A 19,858-nucleotide genomic window follows, 5' to 3' on the forward strand; every position below is an offset into this window, starting at 1 on the left:
ATCATTCAATAATGCTCGTTATATTTTCTTTGATAAATCCTTTATATGAAAAGCACTGTTACGTCTTTGTCACTTTATAAAGACCGCTGGCTCTTTAAGGATTCACACGACGCGTCGAGCTCGGGGTCGTTGCCAGGGTAACACTGCAACAAAAGTGTAAATGGTTGCCGGGCAACGCAGGGACGTGAGCTCGCAAATGTTCCCAAGTTCTTCTTGAAGGAAAGAAGGAATAATAACATTTATTATTTATAAATAAATCATATTATCAAAAGGCGGTTTCAATGTCAGCAGCCTCGATAACAGCTGGTGTGGTTCAGTACGGCCGGAGGAAAGGATCGGGTAAACAAGGTAACATTTACTGTAGCCTACTTAACACGTCCAGAGCACAAAAACATATAAAAACGCAACATTTACATGTGATATATGTTGTTAAATACAATTTAATATAGGTATGAAATCAGATATGGAGAAAATAGAAGCAAATCGACCTCCAGACCTTCGACAAGTGGCCGTTTTATCTAAATCGGATTGGTTGCGGATTCAGGACAGTGTGAACGGAGTAAATAAACACAATCAGAGTTTAATTGAAGCTCGAGAACAGAGGGAGGAGCTACACATGCGCTCTAAAGAAGTGGTCAAACACTGGTCTAACACCATCGCTGTGAGTATAAACTCAAATCAAATCTCTTTATTGTCACACATCAGGTTTACATTAGATTCAACTTTATTGTCATTACACATATGCAAGTACAGTGTAAGGAAATGTAGTTTAGGTCTAACCAGAAGTGCAGTTAGCAAGTGCAGGATGTACAGTTAGAATGAATACAGAATACAATATGAGAGAATATAATACATGGACTATACAAATATTTTGCAGTAGGTATGTTCTATGAAAATATGACAGTAGTATATACTATGAAGAATATATACAGATGGCTATATACTATGAACATTAATGTACAGGTGGATATGAACAGATAATAATTTAGACTAAAATAGTGCAAGTGACTTAGGTATGCATGGTGAAATTGTTAGGTACAAGACTCTGTGCCATGGCAGTACGAGCAACAAGATATGGAACATGTACAATATACATAAACAACAACATACACACTTTACACAATATACATACATTAACTTAATATACAATACATTATAGACAATTGTACACGGTACACACATTTCCATATTATAAACATTGTTGTCAAGAGACTTATGGATGTTTTTACAGTGATGTTTACTGTTAGTGTTTACTGTGTTGTTAGTGCAGAAGAGAAGATGGAGCTGCATGTGTTTGAACTCTTTAGTCTTATTTAGTTCTTGGGAGTAAGCTAAAGGTGACAACTTTTCAGATTCATAAGAGCGATAGAGTCAAAGCAAAACATCCATGTAAAGGCTTTTCACAGTATAACAGTATTTAAATAAACTATTTTATTACAGATTTGCATCTGTATTGTGTGGTCAGATGCATCCTCGATGTCCCATCCGTTGTTCACATCTCTTTAAATAGATTTTTTAAATTACAAAGTTAATAAGTCACAGTAATTTGTCACATTAAAAATGACAACAGAGCTCTCTCTCTTTCTCTCTCTCTTCATTTATTGGAATGACAAAAAATGCAAACGTGTCTTTCCAAAGCATTTGCAGCTGCATTGAAAACTGAGCAAAGCCAAATATAATAATATGTAAATATACAACACTTAATTGATAGAGAAAACGACCCTGATGCATTTTTCCTACAGGGACAACGGCAGAAAAGGCTAGAGGCGAAAAGGATTCGAGAGGCGATTGAGGAAGAGGAGAGGGTGCTGACTGATATTGAAGAAGCAAACTATCAGGCTCAGATACGAAAGGAGGCCATCGAGAAATCTAAAACCCAGCAGTACCACCAGACCGACAGAGTCAAAGAATTCCATGTTTGTGTCTCACACTTTCTTACCGATTATTCTGGAGTGTTTTATCTGAGATGAGCGTGTTGTAATAAAATCTCTCCTCTGGTGTATTTAGCGTGCTTTACTGCTGGCAGAGGTTCTGAAGGAAAGAGAGGCTCAGATTGAGCTCAAGCACAGAAAACAGAAAGCCGGTAAAGACGTAGATAAAGTTATCTTGGCGGGGATGGCGAACAGAGATGAACAGGCTCTACAGGAGGAACAACAGAAATCCCTGCAGAGAAAACAAGAACAACTGGCTGTCGCGGAGAGTTTAAAACAACAGTAAGAACTTTTGATGCACTGCTGCATCACACATTTTCTAAACAAGGATATTTTAAATGTCCCTTTAAAGATGCCTGACACTTTCTGTTTGTTTAGGATTAAGGATCATGAAGTGAAGAAGAAACAGGAGAAGCAGGAGGTGAGAAAGGAGGCTTGGGAAATTGAGCGACTCCGACAGCTTCATCTTTGGGATCGGGCCACGACTGAGCAGAAAAAAGAGGAGGAGAAGAGAAACATGATGAAGGCTCATCGTGTACGACTCTCACATACAACATCCACTGTTCGTTCAGATGAGATTGAATGTTGAAATGAATGTTTCTGTTCTCCGTCAGGAACATCTGGCCAACCGAGAAGCCATACGAGCCGCCGAGACCCAGAGACAAGAGGACGAGGAGGAGAAGCAGAAACAACTCGCCAGCCATAAAAAAACTGTGATGAAATTGAGGAAAGAGAAGCAGGAGGAGATCTATAGGTACTGCAATGTCCTTATGACGATACTTATAAGGGTTAATATCGCTGTAAATGTACAGTATGTTACAGGTAAAGCTTCTTAGTTTTATTGTAGTTGTACTAATATTTAATATTATGTTTTGTATTGTGACTTTGTCATTTTCATATGTATTTTATATTGTTATAGGTTTACTTCATTTTAACTTTTTTATTTCAAATGTATTGCCCCTATTCTATTTTATTTCAATTAACACCAATGTTTTAGTTGTTTTAGTTACACCCTTGATTATGTGGAAAATGTTTAGAAATTGTAAGATGAAATAAATCTTACAGTCATATTTAGTTTTGTTCTTTCTTTTGGTTAACTCACAAATATTGCATCATCAAATGGATGCTCTTGTTTTTGAGCCTTCTTTGATGCTGGGTCTTATTTGTACACCAATGTATACTTATATGATTTAAATTTGTTAATTCAGAAGATTAAAACATGACATAGAAATTGAAGTCTGCCATGCTATCTCTATAAAATGATTTCTACGAAACAAAACAACAATTGACCACAAAGGTCTGTGGTCAGAAATGTGTGGGAACGAAATTGAAGAATTCATTCTTTCTTGCTTTTTCAGAAGACGTCTTCTGTGTTTCTGTTTGTTTCAGAGAGCTTCAGAGACACAGAGAAGCCATTATTGAGAAATTAGCTAAACAGAAGCAGGAACAAACCAACAACGAAGACGAGGGAATCGCCAAGGCGGTTGCAGAGCGTGAGGCCAGACAGATCAGAGAACAGCAAAAGAAAGAGGCCAAACACGCAGCCATGTTGAACTCCATCACTGAACACAGAGAGATCACAGTAAACATGTTTATCCAAATTAAATAAAACTTCACACATCATGCTTTAATCCGTTTATCCGCTGCATTCGGAAATGTATTTGAAGGAGAAGCAAAACATAATAAATGTCTTAAAAATTATTTTAATGGAAATATAATCTGAACTGTAATTTTAGAAGCAGGAACAAGAGAGAAAAGCAGAGGAGGAGAGAGAGAGAGAGCTGGAGATGCTCAATGCGAAGAGGGAAGCGGATCGAATCTTCATGGAAAAGCAAGAACTTAAAGCTCAAAAGGCTCGAGAAGAAGGAAAGGCATTACAGGACACGTACATACATGACATGGTGGGTGTGACTCTTTATATTTTCATCTGTTTTTCTTTCTACTTTAAGCATTCTAATTGTGATTTTGCTCATGCGAAGGCTGAAAAACGTGCAAGAAATCATCGCACAAGAAAAGAAGAACAGAACTTCGCCGTGAAGAACAAAGCTCTCGTCATTGAGGAGGAACTTCAGTTTCAGAGATATGCCAAACATGTGATTGAAACAGCAGAGAAGGCTGGAAGAAACACCTTCCCCCTCACAAAGGCTGCAAAAGAGGGCATCGGTGGTGGTCTGGGGCCCGTATACGGTGGGCTTAGACCCAGTTATCTAGTCCATGATGAGTCAGATGTTCAGATGCCCAAATATGTGAGCGAGACCACTCAAAACATAAAAGAGCTGAATGAGACCACTAACATTCATCAATCCAAGAAAAGGTTAGGATTTACCTGGTAATTCAACATCATTGCAATAATACATGTTTCATGAAAAATAAATGGTATTGGTTGCATTGTTATCAGAATATTGATTGTTTTTTTAATTGAAGAATTGCAAGTCAGATTTATTTTTACAGAGGAGCACCAGTCTGAATGTTTGTGAATTTTGTGCACAGTTACTTCAGATAAATCTACCGGAAAAGGTTCTTCCTAGAAATGTGATTAAAGGGAGACTGTTATTATTTTACTCGCTACGTCTTGGACCTGAAAAATAAAATTCAAAAATAGCTAAATGTTTTCTTGGAGTAAATTTGTACGTGTGTTGTGTTTTATTGAGAAGAAATAAAGATCATTTAAGATAAGTAAAATATTGCATGTTTTCATTACATTAAAAAAATATACAAAATATGTTACATATTATTGTCATTTATATATATGTTCAGAAATACATTTGCCCTCATTTGATTTTATTCATCTATAGTTATATTCAAAGTGATATAAACACAATTTGTACTATTTTCTGTGTCCATCAAGCACCTACAGTACGCAACACGTTCGCAGCTTTTATTTTGACATCCGTGACTTTTGGCTGTTCGCGTCATTAAACAGGAAGTGAAGCCAGAAACAAGCAGCCTAGATGTTAACAAACTTTAGCTGTTATTTCTTATTCACGTGTTTCTGTTAAAAGACATACATGACGTATACATTGTGCCCTCACGTGTATGTGGAAAACAAACTCAAGCCGCAGCCGCTGCTCCTTTCCGTCCACAAGCGGGAATCTCGTCTGCGCATGCGCACGTGCAACACATGGGTCTGCGCGGCACAGGTCACTCGTGCTTTGATAACAGTCTTTCAGGATTCTGTTTACACGCGATACTGGATGAATGGCAACTTGTTAAAGGTATACTATCTTATATTTCTTCTGCTCTATTAACTCGTGAAGTTAGACGATACAACCCTTTGACTTCAGCTCGGTCGAGATGATCTGACTCTTGAGTGTGATGCTTCCTTATGTCTACTGAGATGCTTTGCCTGGGCAACTAAAAACAAACAACTCTTTATGGCTTAAAAACAGAAAATAATCCAACATAATGCACATTTAAAAGCACAGAAGAGTTCTGGTTGGGTTGGTAAAATACAAAATGTACATCACTGTCCAGAACACTGTGTAAGAGAATTAAACTGCATTCTTCATGTTGCAATTTCCTTCATAGATGCATCTGTCCTGGCACGCTTCAGTCACCTTGAGCTGATTTATAAGGTCGCTGGAAATCTATCGGGTATGCGGAGAACCTCCTGACTCTGGCCGTCCTCTGTCATGTTCGGGCTCCGGTCCTTTGGGGTCCATTCCCGCAGGCTATTTCACAGCGGGGCTGTGTCCCGGGGCCAGGTCCTGGACCAGCTGCAGGTGTGTTCTACCGAGGACCAGGTGTTTGATGTGGTCGGCCGGAACAAAGCCAAACTCTCGGCCAGTCACGTGGGCTGTGCTATTGGACTTCTGTGGCAGTTTCAGAGAGAGAGACCGCAGATGCTCCGGACGGTCGAGCTCGTGCGGAACCACCCCCAGTTCCTGACGCTTCGAGTTCTGGCTGAAAACAAGATCAGTCTCATGGATGACGTGTCGGTTGTGGACATGCTGTATGATGTTCTCAGGTATGCTGTGAGAAACTTTCTTTCTGCACAAAAGAAGAGATTTCGTAGAAGGTTGATAATCAAACAACACTGAACGCCATTGACTTCCATTGTACAAGAACACCGAGACATTTCTTGAAATATCTTCTTTACAACCATGTGAGCGAGAATAGATGGATACATTATCTACACTACACCTTCAAGAAATTCTATAGTGCTTTCAGATATTGATCATCCTTTTGCAACTCTACTGGTTGTGTGATGAAAAGTGTGTCATTTCTTGACATGTGCAAAAATACATGCTGCTGGATTGCTTTGCTTGATTCCATTTGTGTCTTCTGGTTTAAGGCTGAATGTGGAACAACACGACTCTCTCATTCAGCAGTTGGTGACCGAGGCCTGGAACAGACTCGACAGGTACACGAGAAAAACAGCCACTGCAATAAAACTTCCACTCGTGTTTGTAAAGACAAATGTCCTCTACTAATGATAAACCTTGTTTCTCAAGTCATGCACAGCTCAGAAGATTAGCTAAAATAGGAGAAATTCAAAGAGAATCAAATGAGAGGTCAATAATTGAGGTCAATAATCTGGATTTGAGGAAATGTGATGAGAAATGTTTGAGTTTATATTGAGATCTTCACTAATATTGACTGAGCTCAGTTTGACCCATTGTTGACATCTCTTTCCAAATTCAAATGACAGACGCATTTGTCATATTTTTGACTCTTTTTCTCAGGAGAAACATCTGAGACGCAGATGAGATTTAAGCTTAAATTTCCATTCGCTGTCCATGTAATCTCATTGATGTCTAGTAGAAGTAATAGAGATATTAAAGAGATTTTCTCGTGGTCTGCTTCACAGGTTCCAGATGCCCACGCTTTCAAAATTTGCCGTCTGTCTGAGTGATCAGTTTCTCCAGCACAGTCCGCTGATGGGACAGATTACTGACATTGTGAGTCAGAGGCTGAACTCCATTCAAGACGCCAGGTGTGTTTTCTGTAACCCTCCTGTCAACCACATCCAAAGTTTTCCTGTTGTCTTCAATTGAAAAAGAAAACCAAATGGGTTCAAACTAAATACATATGCGTAAAGAACGTCACTTCTTCCTATACAAAGTTATACTCCAAACATGTGAATTAGTTTCATCATCTTTGTCTTCACAGAGTGCTCACCACATTAATGGTCAGCATATCGTCTCTAGTGTCGCCACCGTTACGGGATGCTCTGATTTTAAAAGCCGACACCCTTCTGGACCGCATGGACCCGCTTCATTTCAACAACCCCAGAAGGGTGGTGCAGTTCCTCCGAAACATCCGACACATCCACCGGCCGCTGCTGGAGAAATGTAACCGGATTCTGCTGCAGAACATTCCTCATCTGGACGCAGAACACATCAGCATCGTTCTGGGTCTCTATCAGTCCCTGCAGTTTAATAACTGTGACTTCCGACTGGCCGCTAAACGGAGACTGATGGAGCTGGTGGACACCAGCGCAGACCCGGCCACCTTCACCAAACTCTTCGCTTCTTTAGGACCCATGGCAGGACAGGGAATCAGAGAGGGGTGAGGAAGCGTCTTTTATCTTGTGCAGTTTGTCAGTGCAGTTTTTGTGACGTTGGATTGGCGTTGCAGGTTAGAGAGTACTGCGTTGCTATTGGCTGACGAGCTGAATGCCCATCAGGCTCTTGGCGTGTTGGAGACGATGGAAGAGATGCAATGCAGGAACCTTCAACTGATCAACAAGTAAGAGAAGTCATCCACGATTATATCCACCATCACAGGACTGTTTTTTAACATGCGTTTCTTAGTAATCCAATGAATATCTCGGATAATTATTTTGTTTTTCAATTATACCTAAATGGATGAAACCAAAAGAATTTGAGAAATAATTGAAAACTGGTATTGGTGCATAAACAGCTTCACGTTAGAAAAACACTTGAATTAAAAACAAAATCTTTAAACCAGGATGGCAGGAGTAATCTTCAAGAATCTGGAGACGTATCGGGCTGTTGAGATCGCTCGGATCACGCAGACTCTCATTCTTCTACACTGCCAAAATCCTGAGATCTTCTCCAGATTGAGAATCAAACTCCTGCAGTGAGTGTTGAGAAATTATCGTAGAATTTTGACAAGAAATAATTTCTGTTGCACGTTGAAATCTTAACCCGTCTTTGATCCGAGCATGTTCCTGTCACCCCTAGTTATCTGCAGGGCAGTGTGTACCCTTATGAGGTGACCATGCTAACTAGGGTTCTGTCCATGCTCCCTTCTCCCCGTCTCGATGAGGGCGTCCTGTCCCGGGTCATTGCCGTGATTCCTCAGTGCAACCTCAACGACCTCAACACCTTCGCCATGGTCGTGGCCAAGTGGATCCGCAACGACCCGTCGTACCGTCACAACACCCCCAGCAGATACGTGCGGCTCCTTCAGAGTCTGAACCGCTGCGGACACGAGCGTCTTTATCAGTTCGACCGGCTGGACGCGCTGCTGGAGGAGGTGAAGTATTTATCGGGCGAATGGTTTGAGGAGATGCTGCTGGAGGCGTCGATGGTCACCACAAGGAGACTCATAGATCAGATATCCTGGACCAATGTACCCGAGCTGGCCGTTTATCTCACCAGAATCAACTACCACTGTGACACCGTGCTGGACCGCATCGCTGCTGTGACCATCGCAAATATAGACAAGGTCAGATGACTCGAATTGTATTTTATTTTGATTTATTTGTATGTATATACTTACAGCATATCACATTATTTCGTTGTTAAAGTGAATTGTTTAGAAAATGAATGTGTGTGTTATTTTCTGAACAGTTTCATTATTCAGCGACTTACGCCACCCTGTTGCCTTTCGCCGTTCTGAACTATGACCCACCAACAGCAGAAGAGTTTTTCGATGTCTGTGTTCAACATTTCACTCCATATATAAGTAAGATTTTGTCCACATTGTTCGAAACACAAACATTTCGTTTATAAATGTATTGAACTCGTTTCTGAATCTTACAGGTTCATTTGATCCACATCTGCTGGTTCTTCTGGCTTATGCTTTGGCCATGGCCGATTATTTCCAAGAGGATGTGATCCGCGAGATCTTCACTGTGGACTTTCTTGCCAAGTTGGATGCCCAGCTGGAGAGTACGTCGACATTTTGTAGTTTATGTGGTTTTTATGAGCTCGTTCTGATCAAGATTTAGACACCAAGAAACTGCCCGAGTGACCGTTCTGTGTTGTTTATTCAGCTTGTTTATCAGACATGATCAGATTTATCAGACAAAAGAAATCTAACATCTGAAAACAAAAATCTACATCTTGTTGAAGTTGTTCTTTTGTGTACCGTCAGCTCTGCCGGATGCTCTGAACATGCGTGTGCGTCTCCGTCTGATGGAGCTGAATCGAGCCGTGTGTCTGGAGTGTCCTGAGTTTCAGGTGCCTTGGTTTCACGAGCGCTACTGCGCACAACTGCAGAAGAGAGGTGAGCGAATCACACATCTTTCTACGCAGTGCTTTTTAAATACTCGAATTGAAAAGCATTCTGTACCATGAGACCAGTTCATGGGTTGAAACTGCTTGTGTAGAGGTGTTTGATCTGTAAATAATGAATTGCTTTTAAAGCACAACATGTTTGTCTTGTGGTGTATAGTCAACAGCTCTGTAAGTGCAGCTCAGCAGCAGATTCATAAGATGCTCGGTGAAGTGCTGGGCTCCATCGGCTGTGCCCGGGTGGGAGCCTTGACTCCGTACTTTTATACCGTCGGTACGTTGTAAACCATCACAAATTACAATTGGTCATTTGGATGAGTGATTTTTCGGCAAGATGAAGAGTAACTCGTTTTTTTCCCCAATCAGATTTCGAATTCGTCCTGGACCGTCGCCTTCAGCCGATTCCGTACAGCGAGCCGTCTCCGCTGCACATCAGCGAGAACGGAAAAGTGAGATGGGAATCTAAATCTGCAGACAGAGAGAGAGCGGAGCTGCCGCCTGGTGCTCGCCGGTACGCGTCACAATAAACTCCTTAAAATTGCATGCATGTTAATAAACAAACATTGAATTTAGTCTCATTTTCTCCTCTTCCGTCTAGAGTTGCCTTGGATTTCCTCGACTTCAAATCCTTCTGCAGAAATTCTCGGCAGATGAAGGGCGAGGCCATGATGAGAAAGAGACATCTGGAGATTTTAGGATATCACGTGTTGCAGGTCAGTAGAAAGAAAAAAGCTCTTCTGCAAAACCTTGCTTGTTTGAATTATCAGACGGCAGACTAAGGTTACTGCTTTTGTAGGCATTAAAGCTATTTCTTCATACTGTAGATACTGATTTAATGATTTGTGTTCTCTCACCCAGATTCCTCACTTTGAATGGAATTCAATGGAGCTCTCCACACCAGACGCATGGAGAGATTATTTGAGGAAGAAAATATTCAGTGAATTACCATGAGTTCGTATCTACACAAAACATCATGCTGTGTGTTTCACAGGACTACATCAGGTGATCTTTTAGCCGAGCTGCGAACAAAAGACACTCATTCATATAGCGTTTTATACAAGTCTTCATCAATTCAGAAAACGTTTGTTATACATTATGAAATATTATTGTTACTGTTTTGATTTACAGTGATGAAATCATATGCGTGTTTGGATTAAAATATGTATTTATTGTTTTTTTATAAAAGAGATATATAAACACAGACAAATAAAACTATTTGACATCCTCACTTCTAGAAATGTTTCCAAGTTCTTTACTTAAAATATTACAAAAAGACAAATGCTTTGGAAAATGATCAGATCTGTTTTGATTTCATGTTGAATCGGTTTATGCTTCTATCAAATACAGTCGCACATTTCAGACACATTGATAACAGAGGTTTAACTCTTAAAGTTTGGGCATCTTCGCTGCGTTGAGTCTCATAGAAACACATGAAGCTCCAGCAGCGTAACGCATCTCTCTTATCATCCCGGCCCACAGTTTCTTGTCTTCTTCATACCTGTCGATGCAATATTGTTTTAATGACAATTTATTTAATCATATTTATATTTTTTGCTGGAAAACCAAAGAATGGCAATAGAAAGACAATGTAATGTTAAAAGAGAAACGTACTGCCAGATGTCTGTGATTTCTGAAGGAACGCATTCTTTATTCTCGTTCTCTTTGATGGTGAATCCACCCAGAGCATACAGCACACCGCTGGCGCTCACCACATTCACAGAACTTCTCTCCTGAGCAAACTCTGAGAACGTCTCCCATCTGTAAGATCATCACATGATAAAAACTATTATTTTATTAGTTACATAACTAATAAAGATTTCATACATCAAAATGACAAAACAGCTAGACATACTTGTTTGTTTCAAAGTCATAGGCTTCACAAGAAGATAAAAGGCCATCTTCATTTACTCCTCCAACAACGATGATCTTTCCTTTGTGCACCACAGCACCAAACATTGCTCTCGGTGTCGTCATGGCCGCCAGCTCTTTCCATTCAGATTTCTTGTGGTTGTATGCAAACATCTTGTTGATGGTTTTACTGTTGCGAAGATAAAAAAACAAGCAGTGTCACGTCGAAGTCTTTACATGAGATAGAATGTATGAAAGAAAGACTCAAAATGGTACTTTTCGTCAGTCTTTCCTCCTATACAGTAAACGAGTCCGTTCTGTGAGACCGCACAGTGACCGTGGATCTTCAAGGGAAGTTTTTTGGTCTCCAGCCATTTCATCTTTCTGCCGGGAACACAACAATATCTGGTTATTTTGAGAATGTGGTGGGATATACAGTATAAAAGAAACGGAGAAACGTACTCTGTATCGTAACACAGCACCGAGTCGAGAGATTCATTGCTCTGTAGATCTTTCCCAGCGACTGCAAACAAGAGATGTTCAAACTCTCCCATAGCAAACAGACATCTGGGTGACGGCATCGCAGGAAGAGCGATCCAGTTTGGAGAATGTTTGTCCAACTGCAAAACATATAGAGATATGAGACCAACAGACGTCCTGCCCAGAAGAAAATGTTACTGGTTCAGGAGTTTTGTTTCCTTTAGGTATCAACTTAGTCTCAGATGCGTCTCCTACTATTGTTCAGGAGAAATAAAAACAGAAATAAATGATACAGGAAGAGTCTGGAGGTGTCAAATGAATGTAGAATGAATGACATTTTTTGATTTCAGACTCAGAAGATAACAGATGAGACTGTAAGTGATCGTTCACCCAAAAATCTAAATTCTGTCATCTTTACTCACCCTCCTGTCATTACTAAACGGTTTGGGTGTCTTTCTTCCGCAGGACACAAAAGATATTTTGAAGAAAGTTGGTAACTGAACAGCACCGGACCCCATTCACTTCTAATGTACGGATGCAAAACCAACACAAGTGAATGGGTTCCAGTTATTCACTTTCTTCACTTTTGTGTTCGGCAGAAGAAAGCAAGTCAAACAGGTTTGAAATGACAGGAAGGTGAGTTAAGATGACAGGATTTAGATTTTTGGGTGAACTATCGCTTTAAGCAAACGTTTCTGATTTCTATGATAGAAATTAAAACTGTAATAAAGAGTGTTTTTCTTATATACCGTAGATCTTCATTTACTCCCCCTCTTGTTTCATTTTCATTTCATTTGCATTAAAAAAGACTTATACTGATGTGGTTAATAGTTACAGTGTAAAACATGCCAGTAACTTACTGTAGATTTGATTACTACTCAATATTTTTCCTATTAGTACTGTTTTTAATTTGAGTTCAACTTTACTACTTTTATTTCAAAATGAGCAAGAAGAGACTGGTCTCATTACTAACATTACACTGCAATCCTAAGCATTTTTGTTTTGTTTTCTGGTGAATATATTTCAAACTTATGCTACATTTACATAACAATAAAAGTGAGCTAAGATAAATTCGTCTTGTTTTATGAAAGCAAATATGAGAACTATGCAAAATCATGTTTAAAACAAAATTGAAGATTAAATCTACAGTAAGTTACCGGCAAACCGGCTGCAAAATTACAGCAAGGATTTACAGGAGTACATATAAATAAATAAACAAATACATCTAAAGTTATCAATTAGTTTTGGATAATTAAATGAATGTGTAACCTGATAAAAGTAGCACTGCAACAGCGAATCCTTGTTTTCTTCATCCACGAACAATCCTCCAGCGATGTACAGCACGTTGTCCTTTGACGTGATGCTGACGTGATTTCGAGGTATCTGCTCCGCTATCGCCGCTAGGAAACATTCATTTTCATCAGCATCATAGGCCACAGCCGCCGTGTCATTTATCATCAGGATGAGATCTCTGGCGTACATCCCCAATCTTTTGTTGTCATTCAGATACCCGGGCAACACGTCCTCTCCGTCCTCTCCGTCTTCTCCTTTGTCTTTAGCTTGCGGCAGTTTTCCGGCGAAGGCATCCTCGATGTCCTTCAGCTTCTTCACCAGCTCAGGGTCGGCCTTTATGATGTCATCCTTTTCTACTTTCTCCTTGAAATATTTCTCCGGCATCAGACGGAATCGGATGTGGTCGAAGGCATCGGCCAAAGCTTTCGTCCGGTTCTCCTTGTTCTTACGCACCCATTTCATCAGTAGCTCAAACACCAATTCTTCTTTCTCTACGTTGAGAGCATCACATCCGATGACAGCGAAGAGTTCAGGGGCATTGAACTCGAGAAACTCCTCCTCGTTGGCCAAAGTCTCGAAGCGTTCGGCTATGAAGTCCCTGGTGGAGATGGCGAGTCTCGGGCAGTTCAAGACCAGTCCCATTCTGAAGATGGCCAAGCAGTTCCCCATCGATAGCTTGTTTTGTAGATAGTTCACACAGATGGTGAACACAGATGGTATCTGAAATCTGTTGGCGACTGCGAACACGTCTTGCACGTTGTCGTCCGTGATCTCGATCTCGGCAGAATACAGATAATTCACCACCATATCCATGACCGTAGGATCCACGTCCTCTAACACCACTTCTTCGTGGGAGTCCTTTTTCTCGGATCCATCTTCAAAGAAGTAAAGCTCTCTGAAATAAGGGCTACAGGCGGCCATGATGAGTCTGTGACAGGGAAGGCTCCTATCGCCAACCTTCAGAACGCAGTCAACAAATTTATTCTCCTTCAGAAGATCCTTCAGACCGTCCTGGAGAAGAGTGCTCTGAAAGAGCTTCAGGTCCTCTTTCAAAGTCATGGGGTCCATCGCAGAGCTTCTCAGAGATGCGTTCTGTCCTCTCGTCTCTGCTGAAATAATACTGAGCCCAACACAAGACCTCTGCAATTTAAGCTCGTCCCTCTAAATTTAGACCCTCCATAGTACCAGAAAGAATTTGGACTGACCAAACGGGACACACAGAGCATCGGCCAGCTGTCACAGACTGAAAAAGACAACTGTGAACCTTGGACACACTCAGGGGTCAGACATTTATCTGGTTAAAGCTAGATGAAAGTTTGGTGTCAGGGGAGGAACAGATGGAAGGGGTGTACATGGGATTTGGGGTGGGTGGGCATCATTACCTCATGTCATTTATACATCTTCGTTCTGTGACTCACTCGTGTCTCTCTCATCCACGTCAGGGTTTCTATTGAAAGGGATTGTTCACACCAGAACAGAATTTGAAACATCTACTCACACAAAACCAGCTTTCCATTACAATGATAGTTTATAGTAAAAATAAAAACGGTTTGCACCAAATTATATTATTTAGAAGTCAGTTCACATAATACAAGAAACAAAAAACAAATAAATTCCGTCGGGCATCAATAAAGAAGCGTTTTAGACAGAATGTTAAATAACTATAAGAATGTTGTCTATAAGAATGTACGATTTTTATATTTTTTTCAAGCTTTAACCACGTGTACTGGCTCCAAATGGAGTAGAAAGTCCAAGATGGACTTAAATGTTTGCTTTATTATTTTCTCTTCTTTCATTGAACCGTTGTATTTTGTTTTGACTTATTTGAGAATCTTCAGTAAACTTGTTTTATCTCGATGGATCCTGGACTTCACAAAATTTATATGACACAAAAATAATCATAAAACTGTTACGTATTCCCCTAAAATCTCACAGATTCCATTCACACTCATAGCAAAACTGCCATAATCGGATCACAATATAGCTTTGATGTCATTAATACCAAAAACCATCAGTCTCTCAGCAAAATCTCTTTATATTCTACAGAAAACAGTGTATACTGTAGGTTTGGGCCAAATGTGGGTGAGCAAACGTCTGGATTGTTATTCATTTGAATGGTTTTGCCAACTTCTTTACTTTTGTAAGCACCCGGACAGCAACAGAGAAGAGACATAAGAGCTCCTCTGACAATAAATAGCAAGTGCTAAGGTCCATCTCAACACAAACACAACGTTTTATTACAGCACAAAAGCTTCTAATGTACAAATGATATTCAGCATTTTTAACACATGATCCAAAGTACCCCTAACTTGGTCCTGCATGGGGTTTCTATCTGACTTGTAAACTTGATATTATCAAATATATACTATCATAAATAACGTTTTTTTTTAACAAACTTAATGTTGCATTTTCTATATTTACTGTACAGCTGTGTGTCTAATTGTCACAACAGGGTTCTCAGTTTTATCCCATGACTTCCCAGAGTCCCTGTAGTGTGAATCCATCCTTCAGTTTCTCTATAGCCAGACCCAGCTCCTCAGAGAACACCGCTTCACGATCATGTTGCTTAAAGAGAGAAATAATGCATCACTACAAAAGGCTTGAAACGTTTCGAACGGTTGGATGAATGAACGAAGGGTTTACTATTAGATTTTATTTTGGCTCTCATAACTTCTTAATTATTAGTATTACAAGCTGCTATACTACTTTAACATTTTCAATACTCAGAAATCAATAGTTATAATCTATTACCTTATTTCCATCTGCAAAGTAAGCCTTGACACAAAAAAAGAAGACGTAAAGAGTTAAACGTGTAATACAACATGTCACAACTAACATTCCTCTCCATAAACTACAATCATCACAACACAAAAATATTTTTGAAGCCAATCAACAAGTGTGTGGGACATTGTGTTTCATGGCTTATGTGATCATCTATTTTGAGACACACACGAGTAAAAGCATCATGATGTGTGAGAGTAACAGATGAGGTCAAACTCACAGTAAAAGCATCTGTGTGTTCATCTGGTTCAATCTCTACATCATCTGGAAGTTGTTCTACAGTCAGTTCCTCCAGCGCCTGAGGCTAACGAAACATATTAGTCAATATTCATATAAATTCAAGGTTATTATTAATATATTTTGTCATTAATACAGTTCTCGTTCATTGGTTTCATGCCTTGAATTCAAAGAACTTTAAAGCTGAAGGCAAATGCTTATAAATCTGTGACAAAATGTTCTACGTTGTCACCATGTTAGATGTGTGTGACTACCTTTTCCTCCATCTCAAATGCCACACCGAAAATGGGATTTGCCGAGTACACCTTATGCAACGAGTTGATTTCCTTCACTGCGTCCTGTAGTTTGTCCATCGGATCGATCTTAAACCCCAGCACATATCCTCCGGTCTATAAAAAAAGAAAAGTGTATAAAAGTTGGTTACATGCATGTAGACAACCACAAGATATTTCTAGAGACGTGCATCATGAACTTACTTGCTGAGAGCTCTCGATGACAAGAGCGAGTCCAAATTTGGAATCACGAATCCGTATGGAACGCTGAAATAAAGGATTCAATTACCCACGAATCATTATCGAGGAGTGATTCTATTATCTTTAAGGAAACGTACAATCTGCAGATATGGAATGCTGACGTTGAAGCTCTCGTTCATGTTGGCATGCCACACGATCCTCACGTTGGTGATAAAAAATGTTCCAAGATTACCCTAAAACATAACGTAATGCTGAATGGCACGACAAGCGATTGTTAATGAAGAAGAAGAGCAGAAACACGATCTACATTAATACCTGATCGCTGGACAGGTTCCAGACTCCATTGACTTTATCATAAACCTGTTCCTGTGGCAGGAGTCTCAACTGTTTGTTCTGAATCAGAGCTCCTCTCAGCTTCAGATCACGATACATTTTCGAGGTCTCATAAGCCCTACGACACACACAAATTTCAGTTTTATATACCTCATTGTACTCCGTTTTCTGATGCATTCTACTGACACTGCAATCATTTCAATTCTTTTCTATTTTCAATGAATAAAGATATCTTGGATGATATTTCATGTATATAAATGAAACTATTTTGTAACCTACAAAATACAATTCTGTCGCCATTTATTCACCCTCTGTTTCAGGTCATTTCAAACCTGTATGCCTTTCTTTTTTCAGCACAACACAAGAAGATATATTGAATAGTGTTGTTAACACCCATTCACTTGCATTGGTCACAATAGGGGGGTTGTGCTGTTCCCGTTACCAACATTTTTCAAAATATCTTCTTCTGTGCTCTGCAAAAGAAGGAAATGAAATGACACGAGGGCATGTAAATGATGACAGAGTTTTCATTTTGAAGGTGAACTAGTCCTTTAAACTGGGTCGCAGTAATAGAACAAAAGTACCTGTGTACAGCAATGACAGATGTAAACAGCCTCGGACTTCCGGGAACCACATTTGTGAATATGAACTCAAATCTTGTGTTATTTGATTTGGTCAATATGTAAAGCGCTTCCGTCTGACCTCTTAATTTCTGTAAAAAAGGTACAATTTCACATCATCCAGATGAGCGGTGAAATAAAACAATTCCACTGTAATAATAATAATAGCTTGAACAAAGAATGATAGCATCTCACTGAATTTGCCGTCCTTGTGGTGATATTAATAATGCAGTTGTATCCCACTGCTGTTAATAAACACACAATAACAAGCCGATTCAGATCATGATCAGCTCATCCTGCTTTAACACTGACTGAACCCTCTCATGTTAGAATTCTTAAATCAATTTTACATCTGTCCACTGTAGTTAAGCTATCTAATGCTTCGCTTTTGTCAGCTGTTTTAAATACATAATAATACAACATCACTTATACAGAATCATGGGTAATGATCAAATGTGGTTTGGATGTAACATCATCATCACGCACCGAATGTGTAAGAATTTATTTTAATTGAAGGATTACTGTAGTAGATACAGTGAATCGGAGGGTTTATTCCATATAGTTCAATAGCGAGCAACATTCTTATTTAATAATCTTCAGATACTCACACAAGTTAACTCTTGGCAGAGCCAGTGAATGCCATATTATCCTTAAATTGGTCACCAGGAGTCTACCTATAAAAATACACTCATTTCTTTAGAACAAGCAAAGCAATACAGACATACATGAATGACATTTCCCACAAAGGTCACAATTACATTGATGCATTTAGCAGCCGCTTTTATCCAGAGAAATTACAAATGAGAGCGCGTTTAATGTTTTGGTCAATGGTGGGATGTCAATATGGCAATGACCTCCAGTAACCAATGAAATTATTTGGATAAAAGCTTCTGCTAAACGAGTAAGTGAAAATAACCGCAACATTGAATGTGAAGCTCTCGCACCTCTATCGCCATTATTTCCCTTTGTGTCCTCTATTGAATCCAGGCAGTCGATGAGAACTTCACCTGGTCTGGTTTTCATCTGCCTTAAAATATACATAAAAGCCTTAAATGACCAACAGGCTGCTGTGAGATGCATGAAAGTGAAAATCAACATTGTATCAACATGCAAGATTAATGTGAACATATACACACATACTATATAACCATCCCTGCTGAAAAACAAGACATAAATGAGTGTAATGGTTATTATTGGAAACTATAATGGTCTCTGTGGGTAATGTGATGGGTTCTGATGGAGGGATGTCATCTGGAGGATGGGAACCAACAGAAGAGACTAAAAACACGTTTGTAATGGTTTTAATGATAAACAGCTGATGTTTAATAAATGTGATGGAACCACACAGTGTTTTTCAGCAAGGCTGTACAATTATCGCAGTGCACAGTAAAATATCAGAAAATGTATTTATAGATTGTAAAATGGCTTATGGCAACTAATAATTTCATTATTAAACGTAAACAGCGCGAGGACTTACTGCGCGGTGATGTCAAATCTTACGTCTCTATCCTCCCAAAGAGCGTCTAACACTGACGCCATGATCAATAAACACGCGCACAGAGGTTTTTAAACTATATAGAGAGATTTAAATTCAATAAAACAAACGCTCGGTTAAGAGGATTTAATGCTGAGCGTCACCACGGTAACGGCAGTACGGCAAACACGCGTACGGTAGAACCTGAGGGACAAACTTCATTCTGAACGCGTTTATAAATGGAATTGTGCAATATGTAAAATGCGCATTAGATCCAGAAATATTGTTCTGATTCACATCTATGTTGTAGAAATATTTTCAGTTCACAGTTAAAATATATCATTATTATTATTATAAACATATATAATCACTTCCGTATTATTTATTGTTTCACTAAGTGACTTTTTCTTATGTACTTTCTTTATACGGGTAGTGCGTTAAAGTAAAGCGCAGGATCGGCTGCTTCTTCCCTCAGTTTAATCAAACCATTTTTTATCGTATTATTTCTCGTAAGGGCGATTTGTCTTTTTTAAATGGCGCCTGAAAACTTTTATTTAATATTTCATTCGTTGGTTTTTTACTTTTTGCTTTGTTTTGGCTGGGCTGGTGGTAAAGATTCTCTTTTTAAAAACAATGTGAACATATTGCGATCTTAGAAGCAATGATCTATCCACCGTTTCTGGTTTATCTTTCTAAGGGTTTACTTAAAGTGCAAACGTTATTCGTGATTTATTATGAACATTGTATTTGTGCATTAAAGTTCCTTGGTATGAAATACTGCATATAGTCATACAGCGGCACTATACGTACAAGATTAAAAAATGTGTCTGACTTTTAAAAATCATCTTGTTATTATGCATCAAAGTTTAGCTTTCCGTTAGCGTTTGATGAAACGAATCTGCCAAATAGGAACAAAAGAAGACCCGGAACACGCACGCAATAGGAACTGCGCGATATGCTG

General features: G+C 39.4%; 4 protein-coding genes across 5 annotated transcripts; 2 read left to right on the forward strand and 2 right to left on the reverse strand.

The window, feature by feature from the left end:
* The first annotated feature begins 104 nt into the window (after positions 1-104).
* On the forward strand, positions 105-4,609 carry cfap210 (cilia and flagella associated protein 210). Its single transcript, XM_079463654.1, has 9 exons — positions 105-348; positions 450-661; positions 1,743-1,916; positions 2,008-2,213; positions 2,310-2,466; positions 2,546-2,685; positions 3,321-3,513; positions 3,668-3,832; positions 3,911-4,609. The coding sequence occupies exons 1-9, from the start codon at positions 282-284 to the stop codon at positions 4,262-4,264; spliced, it is 1,668 nt and encodes a 555-aa protein (XP_079319780.1). The 5' UTR covers positions 105-281; the 3' UTR covers positions 4,265-4,609.
* A 227-nt stretch (positions 4,610-4,836) lies between these two features.
* On the forward strand, positions 4,837-10,591 carry fastkd1 (FAST kinase domains 1). The gene is made up of 15 exons (XM_079464680.1): positions 4,837-5,146; positions 5,460-5,898; positions 6,226-6,294; positions 6,742-6,867; positions 7,044-7,442; positions 7,512-7,622; positions 7,845-7,976; positions 8,081-8,567; positions 8,693-8,807; positions 8,885-9,013; positions 9,219-9,350; positions 9,519-9,632; positions 9,725-9,869; positions 9,957-10,071; positions 10,217-10,591. The coding sequence occupies exons 2-15, from the start codon at positions 5,564-5,566 to the stop codon at positions 10,307-10,309; spliced, it is 2,502 nt and encodes an 833-aa protein (XP_079320806.1). The 5' UTR covers positions 4,837-5,146; positions 5,460-5,563; the 3' UTR covers positions 10,310-10,591.
* Positions 10,509-14,996, reverse strand: klhl41a (kelch-like family member 41a). Its single transcript, XM_079464681.1, has 6 exons — positions 12,956-14,996; positions 11,669-11,826; positions 11,483-11,590; positions 11,211-11,396; positions 10,970-11,116; positions 10,509-10,856 (listed from the first exon to the last, which is right to left on the reverse strand). Exons 1-6 carry the CDS (start codon positions 14,045-14,047, stop codon positions 10,745-10,747), a joined length of 1,803 nt encoding a protein of 600 aa, XP_079320807.1. The 5' UTR covers positions 14,048-14,996; the 3' UTR covers positions 10,509-10,744.
* Positions 14,996-19,110, reverse strand: bbs5 (Bardet-Biedl syndrome 5). 2 transcript variants are annotated; one of them, XM_079464683.1, is made up of 12 exons: positions 18,901-19,110; positions 18,368-18,450; positions 18,032-18,097; positions 17,619-17,668; positions 17,388-17,515; positions 16,786-16,921; positions 16,608-16,703; positions 16,474-16,536; positions 16,252-16,386; positions 15,981-16,064; positions 15,731-15,754; positions 14,996-15,544 (listed from the first exon to the last, which is right to left on the reverse strand). In XM_079464683.1, the coding sequence occupies exons 1-12, from the start codon at positions 18,960-18,962 to the stop codon at positions 15,443-15,445; spliced, it is 1,029 nt and encodes a 342-aa protein (XP_079320809.1). In that variant the 5' UTR covers positions 18,963-19,110; the 3' UTR covers positions 14,996-15,442. The 2 variants fall into 2 exon arrangements, with proteins under 2 accessions (XP_079320809.1, XP_079320810.1); XM_079464684.1 differs by lacking the exon at positions 18,901-19,110 and adding an exon at positions 18,564-18,717 and having other exon boundaries at positions 14,998-15,544.
* Positions 19,111-19,858: the final 748 nt, after the last annotated feature.

The sequence above is a fragment of the Barbatula barbatula genome, assembly GCF_947034865.1.
Source record: "Barbatula barbatula genome assembly, chromosome: 9".
Taxonomy (NCBI): domain Eukaryota; kingdom Metazoa; phylum Chordata; class Actinopteri; order Cypriniformes; family Nemacheilidae; genus Barbatula; species Barbatula barbatula.